This window comes from Myotis myotis, unplaced genomic scaffold (genome assembly GCF_014108235.1).
Source record: "Myotis myotis isolate mMyoMyo1 unplaced genomic scaffold, mMyoMyo1.p scaffold_m19_p_5, whole genome shotgun sequence".
Taxonomy (NCBI): Eukaryota; Metazoa; Chordata; class Mammalia; order Chiroptera; family Vespertilionidae; genus Myotis; species Myotis myotis.
Genome location: NW_023416357.1, coordinates 54,010,571 through 54,027,810, shown reverse-complemented (window position 1 = coordinate 54,027,810; position 17,240 = coordinate 54,010,571). Strand labels below are relative to the sequence as shown.

Genomic DNA, 17,240 nt, shown 5'->3' with positions numbered 1-17,240 from the left:
AGCCAGATTTACTCTCAAAGGAGGGGCATACAGTATTAGTGAATGTTTTGCAGATCTATGATGATACAAGAAAAAAATTCTCTAATATAGTAGTGAACTCCTTTCAAAGTCATTTAAGGTACAACCTGTTATTTGAGATTTGCAATAGGTAATATTATGTTTAATTCTACACTGACGAAAAGTGGTATATTTTAAAACATACTTTACATTTTAAAAATCCAGCAGATGCCAGTTTAAATATGACACCTTTAGAAAACTTCAGGACTGATCCTCTTACCTATATCAGGAGCATTACTTTCAAAAATAAATTGGCTATTGGTATTAAAAACAAATATAAGTTTCATTACAAAGAAATTTGGGGAAGTGAAAATGAAATATTCAAAATTATATCACAAACACAACCATTATTAGCAATGCATTTGCTTACAATCCTTTCCCCTGTGTGATTTTACTTAGAGAAAATTTTAATTACATTGAAATAGTTTCTCTTTTTAAAAAATAACTAAAATTAGTCAATAAAAATATCATTGAGTGGAACCAATTCAGCCACTTTTTTATCAGCCACTTTTTGTAAATGACTTCGAACCTCCTATTAAAACCATTTCCTCCAATAACATGACAGTATGAACTTAAACGTATTTTGAAAAGAGTAAAAGAACTGAAATCACAAGAAAATAAAAATGAGAAATCTCGATTTGCCTAAACTTGAGAAGAAGACTGAATATTACTAGTCAAAATATCCTATTTCTGATGATACCATTAAAACTGGTATTTTTCTTATTTTTTTTTCTATAGAAATTCACTTAAAAGACCCTACCATAAAAGAATTACCTTCAACCTTGATATATTAAACATTATTAACATTTTTTCAAAGACACAATTTATTCCTGAGATTAGATTTGTCTATATGTCTTACATCTGATTTTATACCTTCCCTAACTTCTCAATCAATATATTAAACAGCATCTAAAAATTTTAATCCTTTTAATTCCTTTAAACCAGAATGATTCCTACCCACTTTCCCCCTCATCCCTTTGCTCAGTTTTCATTACAATTCTTTTTAGTTTTCATAAAATGCTCTTTATAATGTGTATTTTAATTCTACCAAATTTCAGTTATTGCTTTAATTTTGTCTCTAGGATACAAAAGAGAAGCAATAAAAATTTAAAAAAATACATTTTCAGGATGAAGTCGGAACAAAAACCTATTATAAATCAAACAGTTCTGGTCACTAGAAAAATTTATCAGTGTCATGACATAAACTATTGCTGACCTAACCTTTAAGTTGAGAAGTACTGACAACAAACTAAGTTCTTTTTTATCTGTCACCACTTTAAGATTAATGATTTTATTCAACATGACTATTTCATTTGAAGATAGAAGAATGGAGAATCATTGGAAATTTTAGTTCATCTACTATTAAGATAAATGATAGCATAATCGGTGTAAATTCAAAGCTGAACTCCAGATTTTCAGTTCAGTACAATTTACCTGCTGGAAGTGCTAAGCACATTTTTAAAAAATGTCCATTCTTTGGTAGAACTAAATCATATGTTCCAAAGGAGTTAGCCATTCTCTATTAATGTGTAACACCCATTATGCATTAAAGTTCACTTGATCCAATTTAGATACTTTTGAAAGGAAGTAAATTAGATTTACCAAATCTGAATTAAACATTCTATAAAGCTTTGGGGGTCATAATAAAAAAAATGGAGGAAATAGTTCAATTTTAATTGGAGACAGCTTGTGTTTAAACAAGGAACTTTTATTACTTTTTTGGTCTATGTTAAAGGCAATATTATATAAATAATATATACTTATTAGAAATATGTTTATATTAAGTTTCATGTAAATATTATATACTTATTAGTTTTTATAAGTGATTACTAGTTACTCTGCTAATTACACTGTTTGATCATAATTCAGCAGGTAGTTTAGAAAACCAGAAGAGTTCACTATTTACTTGTTTTAAAAATGAAAATATATGTGTATATTCAATAGTACAAAGACAGCATTTAAAAAAATCAGTCAATTGTATCTAATGGTAAGGGTTATATACTATACTTCAAGATTTTCATGTTTTTTAAAAATGATAGTATAAGTGCATCTATAACCAAAAGCACATAGCTAAGCTAATAAAAAAGACTTACAGTACTGAATTCAAATATAAAAATATTAGAAAATATTTATATATAAAATATGCAAAAAATGTAATTTTATTTGTAATTTATAAGTACATCCAAAGAGATTATTAAAAAGCTTCTTTTTCAAATAATTTAATAGAATTTCCCCCCCTCTAAATATTCACATACATTCACGTCTCAAGAAACAAAGATGTTTATGAGTCTTTGTTGCTTGGTGCTTTTATAAACTGGAAAACATGATTAAAAATGTTTTGGATGTTCTCAAATATTTACTTAAGAGGGAAAACTCTTTTCTAAACATCTAACAATCAATGATGTCAAAATATCTTACATTTGTTTCTTCTGAAAAAATATTCTGTTAGTATTTTTAGGATTTGTAGTATCTTGAAAGATGGATGCCTGGAACTAAATAAAACAGTACCACAACTTTTTCTAATTAATTAAGTAGTCTAAAAATATTTAATTCTTTATCAGAGCAAGCATCCACCAAAATATATCCTCCCAAAATTCATTTTAACTTACAAGGGGAATTTTTTGATAGTTAACTATTGCATTTCTCCAGTTTTGACATCAGCAGCCATTAATTTCAAGGATGCCATCACTGACCTTTCTAACTCAATCCACATTTGTTATAAAAACAATTATCATTCTGAATTCTGCAAACTGCACGTCAAAAAGAAGTGTGACTGGTGTGGAAGCCACAGGATAAATGCCTGAGGGAAGGAGTGCCTCATGTCACTCAAAGATGACCCCTTCCTACTGATTAAGGAGCAACAGTGACAGGCTCTCATCAAGTTCATCACTTAACTGGAAAGGTGTGTAAAGTCATATGGATTGCACATTCCACCAATAATGGAGATATTCATTTCATTTAATTCTCTGTAACAGCATAAACAAAACGACAAGCATTTCCTGGCATTTATATAAACTATACTAGCATTAATGCATTTGTGTTTACCTAGGAATGAGTACTAGTTCATTAAGAATGCAAAAGCATATCCTATGTTCTATTCACTCTAAAATAAAATTGCTAAAATTATACTGATCAAAGGATTAAACTCTTAAACCTTTGTAATATTCACATTTAAAAGCTAAAACAGAGCACCATTAATGCAAATTTTAGAAATGTGCAAAACTGGAATTTATTCAATAGCCTATACAGAAGACAATAAAACTAACAATATTTAAGGCCAGTTTACCTTCCTGGACTGTACGCTTTCCTCCTTTCATGGTGGACAGCCCATCAAGCACACCACCTGGTAAGTAACAGGTGTTCAAGAAACGAAGAATTTAAGACAGTGGTTAATTTCACACTTGATTTATACGAGGATTAATGTTTTCCTAGTCATCTTGGAGTTAATGACAAAAAATGTATATACTTCAACCACTTTATTGTGCCTAGGGAATTAAGAACTAACAAGCTAGAAAACTTTAATTTTAGAGACCCTTCCTAAGGAGTTTCTGGGACCTATTTTAAATTTTTTATATTCCAAATATTTGTGGGGACTATGCATAATGAAAACTGAATTTCAATAGCTCAGAAATCTCTTTTTCAAACTGTATTGAAATAAATGCTTTTATGGGCTCCTTAAAAAAAATTCCATTGAACTATGATATGAATTCTGGCAGAGTAAAGTGAAGAACAGCATTACCCAGCCTATCTTTAGCCACTAACTAAAAAGCCAGGATTCGAAGACTATGAATTTTAATTAATTTATTAAAAATTTGACTTCCTCCACCTCTAAGATAGATTTGAGGCAATTACGTTTTCTAAATTGTAAGAAATTATATTGGGAATGTTCTCATTGCAGGTTTAGTTAGGTTCATATACATTTATTGGTATTGCTAACTAGGCACCGAGCATAGTAACTTATGTTGGGCCAAGTTGTGCTTCTGCAGAAGTGCAAAGCTGCAACACCTTCTTAAAGACAGAGACCTCAATGGCCTTAGAGTGTTTAATACTTCGTGTCATCATGGCTTGTAGAAGTTGGCAATTAGGAATTCAAATATACTAATTGCAACTAAATGAGTATTTCTTTGGAACATTAAATTTAAAAAGCTTTTTCTTAGCAGTGCAAAACCGTAACTTTTCATTTAAATAATTCATGATAACTAAAAAAGGGAGGTAAGAACTAGAAAGGAAGTAACTTTTATTAGTGCCATATCAGGTGTTAGCACTAACAATTCTTCACAACAAAGATACCTGGTGTTATCTCCATTTGATAGGTAAGGAAACTAAAGCTCAGAAAGGAACTTGCTTTGCAATTTAGTTACCAGTAAAGAAATTAGACAAGGATTTAAAACTAAGTCTGATGTCAAAGTCTTTATTTTAAGTTTATATTAGTTTACAAAGCAAATGTTATTCTGGATCCTTTCAACTAAAAAGTGGTTACTCTTTAGAATAAAAATGTTCTTATTCATTATCTGGGGAATCTATGAACATTTTAATGTTCCTTAATGTCCTCTCATCACTGGGACTTCGGCAGATTAAGATTAAAAAGAAATTTGAGCCCTAGCTGGTTTGGTTCAGTGGATAGAGCATTGGCCTGCAGACTGAAGGGTTCCAGGTTCAATTCTGGTCAAGGGCACATGCCTGGGTTGCTGGCTTGATCCCCAGTAGGGGGCATGCAGGAGGCAGCCAATCAATGATTCTCTCTCATTATTGATGTTTCTATCTCTCCCTCCCTCTCCTTTCCTCTCTGAAATCAATATATTAAAAAAAAAATTTGTATGATGTCACATTTGAAGGCTAACTAGAACTAACATATTTATAAGTATGTGTAAAAATAGAGAAAAAAGCTTTGATTTTAATCAGAGCTGATATACTAATATAGTTTTCAGTTTAGATTATAAACTCAATAGTAAAGCACTCAGCATTCGTATTTTATTAAAAGATCTATTTCTAAGATAAAATTGAAGTGTGTTTCTTTAGCAGATTAATTGCTGGAAGATCATGAATATAGTTACATAAAAGCTAAATGTAAGTTTTAATGTTTCTTTTCCAGCTGTATCACAATGTAACTATTCCCACTAGTGAAGCAACTCCAATTTCAAAAGTGGCTATTATCCACACCCTTTCTTTTAGTTTTACAATAAATAGCTATTATGAAAAAAAACTGCAAATTGAAATGTTATTGCTCTGTAAATTCATACTGTACATTAAGATTTTAGATAATCTGAAATCTATTACTTAGCTGTCACTTATAATCTTAATATTTAATAAAACTTATTAAAGAGAATGTTCTCACTTATAGAGTATTGGTTACACAGAGTAAAAACACTTTTATGTGAACTGATATAATAAAATAGATCAAGGGATCATATTGTCAAATTCTGCACATGCACTGCACTTAAAAAACAAAAGAATTATTGTAATTTTAGAAATGTTTATTTTAGAAACACACAAAACTAAAATAGATACTTTAGTCCAAGAGTCTACAGAGAAGAAACAGCGAACTACATGTTTATAGGTGAATATTTGCATGAATATCCTTGCCATGATTCTAAGACCTGAAACACCTGGAATAGAGAACATTACAGTTTGATTGGAAAAAAAAATATTTAAATTAAAAAATTTTTTACATATACAATATAAATAGATAAATAATATCACTTTTGGAACAAAAATAATCATAAAGATGAAAGAAAGTAGTGTATATCAAGCAAAACTATTTTTTTTTTTACTTTTGAGTCAAATTCCACACTGGAAAAAGACAGAAAAGCCTAAACTATAGTTTTGTACAAGTTGTTTAAGTGCTTTTAAAATTCATACAGGATGCAAATTCTGTCAATAAATCAAAGCAAAATATGTTAATGAGCAGGTAAACGACAAAGCAAACTGAGCAGGTTTAGAAAGTTGACTCATATTTTTTGGCATCATCATGAAAACTCTGTGACTGACCGACACATCATTTCCAATGTCACAAGTAAGGCCTCAGTGTGTACTCCAGGACAGACTTTCAAATTCTCAGGGAGTTCCTTAAGAATATTTGGGAGTTTCAGCAAAGTCTTTATATTTTTACCATAAAGATCCAACAACCAGTCAGTATGAGCACTGGTGGTTTCCTTATAATTCTTACAAGCCATAAGCATTTCATTTAAATGAGTTAACCCTTTGAAAGCTAAGAGGAACTCTGAAGATAAATCAAAAACTGAACAAAAATTTAGCAACATCCTACTAAGTAAAAATGAGCCGAATTCAAGTTGCTGGTGGTAAAAATGTTTCTCTGTTTGTGCGTGAAAGTTCTCCACTGTATCTTCTATTTTTGTGATAGCAAAGAGTTCTTCCTTGACTTGAGATGATAAAACATAATCCAAGGGCAGTTCCCCCTTAGAGTTCCTTTGCTGTAAGAGCACTGGGCCTGTGAAAAGAATGCAAAATGTTAAACCATTTTTATTTTGGCAGCTTAAGAGCTGTTTTCTCTCTCCTTTTATCTAAAGCACCCAGGACTCTGTTTACAATCATATTTTGTACTAATTCATGTTGACATTAACTGGCTATACATATTGACTGACTAAAGGTATGTTTAGAGAAACCAAAATTCTAGTCCATTGCCTAATGAGAATTGCCTAAGTAATATATATGGTCATAATTAAAAAAAAACTTTTATGAAACTTCATAAATTGTCATCTTGAAATAAAAATTTCATTGTTCCTAGAATACATTAACTAAAATATTCATCTTAAATTGTGTAAGAGTCCTAAAGTATCTCATAAATCAAGGGGAAAAGTAGTGCCCCTTCCATTGATGACAGGTGATTGCAGCAGTGCAAAGGCTGCAAAACATTGCACAAACACAGAATCTTTCATTATCATTGTTCATGTTCAATTTTTAGTATAGGTAACTGATGTTAAAAAAATAAAGTGTTAACTCTTCTGGGTCAAACTCAGATTTCATCCATCTATTCTAGCTAAACTCATCTTCTAACCGAATACTTAGAAACCACTGGCAATAGAGTGTGTCCTCTACATAGTAAAGGATGATGAAGGAAGAGCAAAACAATAACTCCGTATTTGGTCACATAGTAAAGTACAGAAATATTTGTATATATGTCAGTCAACTCTTATAATTATTTATATACTTTGCCATAAAATAGAAAGTTTTTAGTATTAGCAGGCAATGAGGTCTTACTATATAATATATATCATATTGACACAGAAAGAGCATAGTTTATACCTACTAAAATTTTTAATGATGTGATCAGATATATGTGGGGGTCTATATAAAATATATTTCATATAAAAGATCAACCACTGATGATATGATTCATGTGTAATTTATGAAAAAGAGAATTCTAAATCAGTATTACGTTTCTTTTCATTATGTTGATATTTCAAAAAAATTGCTACAAGTTACTCCTGTTAAAAGAAATTACACTGCCTGGCCAGTGTGGCTCAGTGGTTGAGCATCAACCTATGAACCAGGATTTCATGATTAGATTCTTGGTCAGGGCACATGCCTGGGTTTTAAGGCTCGATCCCCAGTAGGGGGCATGCAGGAGGCAGTTGATCAATTTAATCATTGATGTTTCTATCTTTCTCTCCCTCTCCCTCTGTGAAATCAATAAAAACATATTTTTAAAAATTACCAAAACATTGCAGACACACGAGATACCAAAAGTAAAGATTTTGGAGACACAAATAAACTCTTAAAGTTACTGCTCTTAAGACTGAGTGGCTCACAATGAAAAAGTAATATAGTTATTAAAACCATGGTACCAACGCATTTGACAAGTCCAAACTTAGAATATGACTAAAGCAAAGATAAGTCTGTATGATTGACAAAGGACCTTGATAAATGCAAGTACAAGTAGATTTCCTCTTAGGACAAGGGACTCATTTTAACCAAGGACCCTAGAAAAATTCACATTGGTGGGTATAATCCTGTTCTGAAGATTTGGACTTAATATAATAATGGCTGTTATATCACTTAGAATATTTGAAGCCCAAATATTGGCTTGGGATGTCAGATACACGGTTGAATAGAAAAATAAAACACTTAGAAGATAGAACATTATGTTTCAATAAACATATAGTACTAAAAAATGTACTGAAAAATATATTTATTATAAAATGGTGTCAGTAAAACACACACATGAAGGCCTTTAGGGGGCAGGAGAAGACTATAAATAACCAAATATCTTAAGCTGCCAAGCTGTACAGCCTTTCTTAGAGAGAGATATAGTGTAAAAAGACATCAAAAGAAAATATGCTTTTTATTTTCATGCAGAATCAAATAGCTTTAATTATGAGAGAAAGAAATTTTAAATTTCAAGTTAAAATTAGTATTAAAAAAATCCCAGTGCATCTATATAAATCTTTACTTTTGCATTGTAAGCTAGTCATCAGTTTTCCTTTGTTTTTCCTTTAAAATGCAAATCTGCTCTGAATATTTTGATGTAAAATTTATATTATTAAGTTCATATATAAGAAGAATGTCATTGAACAGGGGTGGGGTAATGAAAGCAAAGATTAAAATATCAGCAGAAAAAGCAGTAGGTGAATATAACCTCAAGTTGCCTCCATTACCAAATCCCTGCACAACATTTATTACCTTTTAAAAATCTTCCTACTTTAACTTAATTGACTGCAAAATGTGAATGAAGATATTCTAGGATACTTTTTTTTTAATAGTCTGTAAAGAAATGACTCATTAAAAAAAATTGAGTTAGCAGTTATATATAGGAAATGAAATAAGAATGAAAAATCCAAGTAATCACAATTGAACATTTATATCCATTTATTAATAAGATAATAAGATTTCAGAAATGGCTATTTCACAAAGACATTACACACTTTAAGTATGAGGATTAATTTAAAACAAACACACTCAATTAAAAATACATTTTCATACACAAACTTAAACAGGCTTAATTCTACAATAAATAAATAAATATTATGAAAAGGCTTTTAATTCCTTCTTAATAAAAGGTGCTCAGATTCTAGGAGACTTTTCTTCTTTATTTTTTCATTAATATAAAATAAAGCATCTTTCCTTACAGATCTTAAATATATAAAATGCTATCTACCTCTGAGAGATTCATAAAAAACTGGATAATTTATCAAAACCCGTTTAGCATAAATGCACTCACCCCCATGCTGGAGCAGCAGCTTGCCAATTTCTACATGTCCGTTTGACAGTGCATCATGCAAAGGAGTCACCCCGTCCACTTGAGTGAGCAGATCTACCTCTGGACAACGTTGCAAAATTTCCTGGACACACACTGTGTTGCCATAGTTACAGGCTTCATGCAAAGGCGTCCAGCCAGCATTGTCTACATTAAAAATCAAGACAAGTTTTAAAACAGCAAAAGTAGGACTTTAGGTAGTGAAGTAATGATACTCTACTTCTCTTGTCAGTGCAACTTTCTAGGTGCTTCATATACACATAGAATGCTCTGATAAAAATGCTTAGGGTGCAATCATATTTATAACTGTAAGGAAAATAAATTTAAATATATTAAAACAATTTTAGAACATTGATGTTGGGATCTGATCAAAATATGAACATCAAAAAATGTTTCTGCACTACTAGCTATAAATCAATTTATAATATATTTCTTGGTTTTGCTATTGGTAATATTTTAAATATATGTTAGGAAAATATACTTAAATTATTTTTCTTAACACTGACATTTAATTATTTAATATCACAAATATTAAGATATTGGATTAGATCACAAAGATTTAGAACTTACCTTTAACATTAATGTCTATTCCTGGCAAAGAGAGAAGAATAATCAATTTCTCCACTTGGTTATTTATGCAAGCTCTATGGAGGGCTGTTTCTCCTGCCATAAAATATTAATAGATTATTCCAGAGAAGACAAGATAGCAACTAAAGAAAATAATCAAAGGGCATGAACTAGGAGATCTAGCCCCATAACATAATTTATTGAGTATTCCTTTTCACTGGTTTAAACATCTCGCATTAAATAAAGAGGGGGAGGGAGCCCCACCAATCCACAGAGCTTCTGTTCTATCAGCAATTCAGCAATGAAATTCTACTGCAAAAGATTTAACACAGGCATTGTCTCCCCATAGTTCAAGGTTTAAAGCTTCAATCCTGCTATAAAACCCCAAATGATCAGAGAACACCAAAAATACTAGGTTTTGTAGCAATAAAAGTTTAAAGTGCAATTGCCCTCTCTTAAATTTATTCATGAACCTACGTTAAATGTATGGCTCTTTTTAATACAGCATTTATAGCTTAATTCAAATGAATGTTTCTGGCTAAGCACGAGTGCCTCTACACACTCAAGAACTTCAAATCCATTAGATGGTTTGCTGCTTCTCAATAGGCTGTCTGGCTTGGCTACAGCAGCACAGAGAAGGAGAAATGGAGGAATCTTAATATAAACACACACACACACACACACACACACACACACACACACACACACACATCCCTAGCACCATTTAAAGCCGAACAAGAGTGACAAATAGAATGGCAAAGTTTTTTCTAGGAGAAAAGCAATTAGTGCCTGCTGGCTAAAATAGTCTACATCTATCAATGCTATAACCAAGATTAGTAAGATATAAGTGATCTTTTGAAGTAAGGGGAATAAAAGAAAAACTTAAAAGTACTTAAAAACAAATGAAATACTGAATCAAATTTTTTCTTGCTGTAAAGTACTAAGCACATTTTCAGTGTTGTGTTTTATAGACTATCTCTGTAACTTCTACCAAAACATTCTTTTACATACATTGAAAAGCTTTTAAAGTTTTTCTCTACTACTTTTCAATTTTCTTTTCCCTCCCAGTTCCTTCTGCTGTTCAGCCTAGTCATTCATATTCATTTTACTTTCTGACACAATAAACAAAGAAAAAGGACACTGTTTTGTGATGTTAATACCTGAGTTTTCACTTAATACATTTTTTTTCACAGTTCGAGCCAAATGAGCAGTTATTTTGAATTTTTGATATGCAATTATGAACTTATATCATGTTGAAAGGGTATAAGAGCTTCACTGTAACACTTTCCACTGGTGTCATAATGATGTTTGAATTAAAAAGACAATACTACACATAAGAGACTCAGAAGTTTACTTTGACCAAAAATAGACCTGTAAAAGGTAACTTATATTTGTGAGTTAGGAGATGCCTAAGTAAAAGAGGTGCTGGAGTGAATTATTACAACACTATTCTTGTTACTCCATCCTTTAAGTACTGAGGTTCCAGTATAGTTAGAACCAAAAGCCAAACACATTTCATAGTCTGGGCTCAATGCCTGGAAGAAAAGAGTCCATATGTTTAACACAGCTATGTAACATAGCCTAGTCCTCATTCTTTGTTCACAAAATGTCTAGGACTGAGAGAGATGAAGACTGAATTATACTTTCAAATCAAAAGACACTGATCCTAAGCAGCACAGGTTGAGATAGAAAAAGTAAGGAGGGCAAGTCTGGGAAAACCAATGTGAACTATATACACTGTGTTTTGTATTTGAGAGACGGGGAGAAAAGAAGGGAAGGAATACTCTATTATACTGGGTATTAAAAATTACTTTCTTCAAATAAATAACAGTTCAAAAAAATAATACTTTTCAGTAAAATGTTTCCTGGACCTACTCTAACAGTTAAGTTCAGGTACTCGTCAGGGCCAGTGTACAAAACATGCAAATACTGATTACAACCATGAAAAGTTACTAGCATATATTATTTGAGACATTTGAAATACCTTTTAAATTAGTCTTGTGGAAATTCATCTTTTTTACTAAAGAGGGGCAATTCTCCTTAGAACAAGACAATTCTCCTTCTGACTTCTTTTTCCACCTTTTTAATGATGAGGAACATTTAGCAAGGTTTAGTTCTCTGAAAAGAAAGAAAGAAATGTAAAAGCCTTTTTTTTTCACCAAGGCATGGCAGTATACATTAGATGGTGGGTATTTAAAAAAATCTGGCCCTCTTTTAATTTAAACCCTTTTATTCATTCAAATCTTTACTGCTTTCTATTTTTACATTTATTTCAACTGTACAGAAACAAATTTTATATATTAATTTTTATATTATTAACTTTGTACCCCAACTGCCCACTGAAAAGTTTATGAATATGAAATGTCATGTAGAGAAGGACCAAATAAATGATATTTGGCAGAGAGAATAAAGCAAAATGCAAAAATTAAAATGCAGGCCTCTGCTGCCCATTCTTGGTTTAATATCTGATCCTATTCTCTTCTTTCTAAAAATATTTCTGGTTTTCTGAGTTTTATATAACAAACTTCTAGAGAAAAGTTTCTCATTTGGGAGGTAGCTATTATACCAATTCAAAGTATCTCACATGACCATATATTCTGAAATCCACCTTTATTATATTCAAGTAGTAAATTAAATCATAGGACAAAAATTGTGTGAAGCAATAATGTGAGGAATAGTTTTATTTCTTTTGGAAAGCATTTAATCTTGTAGAAAGAAAGCATGTGCCCTGAATTAAAGAAAGGGAAACTCTGGATCATGTGCATTTATAGGTATAAAACTGAGTTTTGGCTAATCAATATAATTCAGAAGATTTCACAGATAACCATAAAATTCAAGGAATGTTCAGAAAAGAACTGTCTCTAAAACAAAGCATATCTGGCATATAAGCATTACACACCGTAACTCTGGTAGCCCTTCAACTTGTTTCCGTTTAGCGCCATTCAGCATTAGTAAGGCCCTCTGAGATTCAAGACAAGGCCGCTGTTCTTTTTTCTTTAGTATCTGCATCTTTCCAATACCATGCACACCAGTTTTCCCCACAGCTGGCAAATATGAATATAACTGTTGAAAAAGAATAATATATTAGCTTATCCACCAAAAAGACCTGGGAAGCAGTAAAAATTACTTGATTCATTTCACCATATAATTTTGTTTATATTTTCTTGTCTTCATCACTATGGTTATCACCCAATCTAATTTGAACATGCTAATAAGAAAGCTACGAGTTCCACATATGACGTACATAAAAAAAATGCCTTCTTAAAAATAATTACTTTTTCAAATTCAATTGTGATGCTCATTTAGAAAAGTTCTTTTGATTAGTCTTATTCCCAACCTGTTATAATTCATTTGCATATTTTAAATATTTATGGTTTATGTACAACTGGTATTTTGTCACTTCCATTTTAGTAATGTCTTCCTTCAACAGAAAACAAGTCTGGAATAAACAGAATAAAGAGTGCAAAAGTTGTTAAAGACAAGGATTGTTGCAAAAACAGATTTGCCCAATCTGACCAATTAAAAACAATGTTTCTCATTTGTTGAAGAAACTGCTGGAAATACTAGATATTAATGAGGTAAACCACTGCACCACTGCCAAGTGGTTTGTCTGGTGTGGCTCAGTTGGTTGAACGTTGTCCCATGTGCACCAGGAGATCTCTGATTCGATTCCCAGACACGGCACATGCCTGAGTTGTGAGCTCAAACCCCAGTAGCGGGGAGTGCAGGAGGTAGCCTACTGATATTTCACTGATGTTTCTCTCTTTCTCCCTATCCCTTCCTCTCTTTCTAAAAATCAATGTCTAAAAGAAAAAAAGCCAAGAAAAAAACTGGAAAAAACTTGGATCAAATGTAGCTTACGTGTGTGTATATACAGAATAAACAGGAACCTTGGGAACCATTTGTAATTTTAAACACCATTAAATACTACATAGAATATTTTTCAGGTCTAGGTCTTTTTTTTATTAAATTTATCGGGGTGATATTAGTTCATAAGATTATATGGTTCCAAGTGTACATTTCTATGATATGATCTGTATATTTCATAGCGTCCCCACCACCTAAAGTCGAATCAATTTCTGTAACTATATATGTGGCCCCCTTTACTCTTTACTACCCCCTCACCCTTTTCCCTCTGGTTATCCCATACTGTTGTCTGTGTCTATGAGTTTCAGTTTTATATCCCACATATGAGTGAAATCATGTGGTTCTTAGCTTTTTCTGGCTGACTTATTTCGCTTATCATAATATTCTTAAGTTCCATCCATGTTGTCATAAATGACAGTAGTCTTTCCAAAAATAATAATCTTATGTGCTATGGCAAATGATTAGGACATGAAGATTCTTGTTTTTTTTCTATCAATCCTTAATTACTCTCAAGTAATTAAACTCTCTATTCACTAATTACTCAATTATTACATACTCATATATAGATTTAAAGATTTATGATTAATATGCTATAATTATTAGAAACAACTAAGAATATTTTAATGTTGAATTTACGGACTCACTTCTTGGAAATTAAAAGTGGTGCTTACCATTTTCTGAAGAGAGAGTGGCTCAGAAGAAATACTGATGGAACTCTGTAAACACAACTTTTTAAAAACTGCCTCTGCAACAAACATTTGAAGCCAAGAGGAGGAAAAAGAACAAATGAAAATCTCTAATTCCTGTGAAGAAAAGTCTGTAGAAAACAAGAGAAGTAAATATAGTTATTGCTACACCTGATAAAATTTCATTCTATAGACTATCTCCTTCATAGATTTTATTCATGATTTTTACACCAGTAAAATTCACCCACATAATTTTAAACCACGAAAAATAGATAATATTCCTATTCCTTGCCTTTGATGAGAAATTGTTTTATGGTAATGTTCTCACATTTGAAACAATCATTACTTTTTATTATTTTAAATAAAAGTCTTGAAATTATATATGTACATCTGAATAGACTGATGATATATGAATAGATAGACAGGGGATTTATTACTATACTTTCCAATTAATGTTCAAGATCTCTTCCCACAACAGGGTTGCACCTTTGGAAAACCAGTACTTGTTTTTTACATGGGTACAAGTGTATTTAATTTGCAGTGATCAATCTTGAGCTTATAGGAAGAAATAAATTATACCCCTTCCCTGACAAAACCCATGAATCCTGACACTGCAGAGAAGGAGAAAAAACAGAAAAATGTAACACAGGAGAATGTATAAGGATTTCATAGAAGTTTGTGCCCACCCTACTATGGTAAGTGGGAAGAAAAGTATAAATTTTAAATGACAAAACAAAAACACCAAGAATCTCAAGTCTCTTCTTTTCAAAATTCTCCAATAACATGGAAATGCATAAAAGTACACATGACTCAAAGTGATAAAGAACTAGAGTGACTATTTCCCATGAAATATATTTAATATGATGAGTTCTCCACTAATACTACTCTCTGTATAAGAGAATGGATAATACAGTGGAATGATAAAGAATTAGAAAGACCAATCAATAGGACACCAAAGAGCTAAAATTAAGCAAAAACAAACAAAATAAAAAAGTTGTGGAATATAATGAGCAACATAAACTGATGAACAAAAGCAGATCCAGAGACAGAGAAGCATCGATCAGACCTTCAAACCTCAGAGGGAAGGTAAGGGAGGGTGGAGGGAAGGGGGAGAGATCTACCAAAGGACTTGTATGCATGCATATAAGCCTAACCAATGGACACAGACACCAGGGGGGTGAGGGGAGGCAATGGGGAGATAATAACACATATGTAATACCTTAATCAATAAAGAAAAAAAAGTTGTGATATTATACAATAAGGCAGATTAAACTACAAACACTAGAAAAATATAGAATTAGAAAAAAGTCAATAAAATTAGCAAAATAAACATAATAGGTTGAAATACATTTTAAAAATTGGATAGAATGGCCAGATAGTTTTGATGTTCCAGCCAAGATGGTGGAGTAGTTAAATGTTGTACTTGCCTTTTTCCACCATCATGTCAAAATTACAGCTAAATTATAGATCCCTGGAAACCACCTGAAGACTAGCTGAACAGAAGACCTATAGCTAAGGAAATATAGAAGTCATCACATGGAGATAGACAGGAGTAGGGAAGACCCAAAGGGGCTGGTCCTACACCCACGTGCGGCAATAAAGAATTGGGTTTGCTGTGGCGGTGAAATAAGGGATGCCAACCCCACATGGGACTGACTCCCCAGCCTGGAGGACCAGGGCCTGGAGGAATATCCAAAACAGCTGGATGTGAAAATCAACAGCACTCCATCTGTGCAATGGAGGGCTGCTGTAGACCCAGGCTTCCTCTTAAACAGCCTGAGCACACTTGTTCACAAACACTCGCCCTAAGTTCCAGCAAAGGGTCAGCAGCTTGAATAGCAAGGACCATGTTTTGTTTCATTTTTCCACTGCATTTGAAGTGTTTAGATCAATGACTGCTAGAGGGCCAATAAAAATATGTTAAATAAATGAAAGGAATAGAAACATTTTGACTGAGACAATTAGTAAATCATAAAAATTTAATTTGCGGAAGAGGTTTGAAGTATGAAGGATTAGAATAGAGATTTTAAAAAGGAGAAGAAGGTTTGGAAAAAATACTTATCAGCAAAATATGATGATGATGTAGGCTAATAAAGGCAAAGAAAGCTTTATTAAAGTTATCTAAAAATGTGAAAAATACAGATTTTGATAATGTTTTCTTCCCACTGAAGAGAAAAAATAAGCTTAGAGATATGCAAACTATGTCTTGTTGCCTATTAGTATGAATAAAGTTTTACTGGAACACAACCATGTTCATTTATGTATTCTGTATCACTGCTTCTTACTGTAACTGCAGAAGTGAGTAGCTGGGACAGAGACTATAGAGCAAGGGTGGGGAACATCCAGCCCACAGGTTACAAATCATTTGGTCTGGCCCTGCCAAGGCATTAGGGGTGAGTTAATTAAATGTTTAACCAAATATGGCAGCTAATTTTTAAGTTGATGATTTTGTATGGCCCAAGAATGATGTTAAAAATATCCAAATGGCCCTTGGCAGAAAAAAGGTTCCCCATCCCTGCTGGAGAGTTTGTAAAGCCAAAACTATTTATTACCTGGTACTTTACAAAACACAGTTTTCCAATCCTTAGTTTAAGCCAATACATCAGAATTTTCAAGTAGGCATAAAAAAAGAAAATTCTGATCACTTGATTATAATATATAAAAAGAATAGAAGGAAACTCTGTTCAAAGTGTTTAGAAATAAACAATCCTCTATGAGGGATTGATGGACACTTATCTACTAAAATATCTTCTGCCTTAATTTTCCATAAAACAGTTAACAACTAACAACAATTTTATTAAACTAAAATTAATTAAATAGATCTGAATCTGAGTAACTTCATAATATAA

General features: G+C 32.0%; 1 protein-coding gene across 2 annotated transcripts in view; it reads right to left on the bottom strand.

Annotated features, from left to right (window-relative positions):
* Nucleotides 1-5,596: 5,596 nt before the first annotated feature.
* Nucleotides 5,597-17,240, bottom strand: part of SLF1 (SMC5-SMC6 complex localization factor 1) — a 70,738-nt gene continuing 59,094 nt past the window's right edge. For both annotated transcript variants that reach the window (XM_036310096.1, XM_036310097.1), the window contains 6 exons: nt 14,377-14,522; nt 12,738-12,901; nt 11,823-11,956; nt 9,842-9,934; nt 9,236-9,418; nt 5,597-6,505 (listed from right to left, as the gene is read on the bottom strand). In XM_036310096.1, coding sequence (XP_036165989.1) covers nt 6,024-6,505; nt 9,236-9,418; nt 9,842-9,934; nt 11,823-11,956; nt 12,738-12,901; nt 14,377-14,522 — 1,202 coding nt within the window. In that variant the 3' untranslated portion in view covers nt 5,597-6,023. The remainder of the gene's footprint in view (nt 6,506-9,235; nt 9,419-9,841; nt 9,935-11,822; nt 11,957-12,737; nt 12,902-14,376; nt 14,523-17,240) is intronic.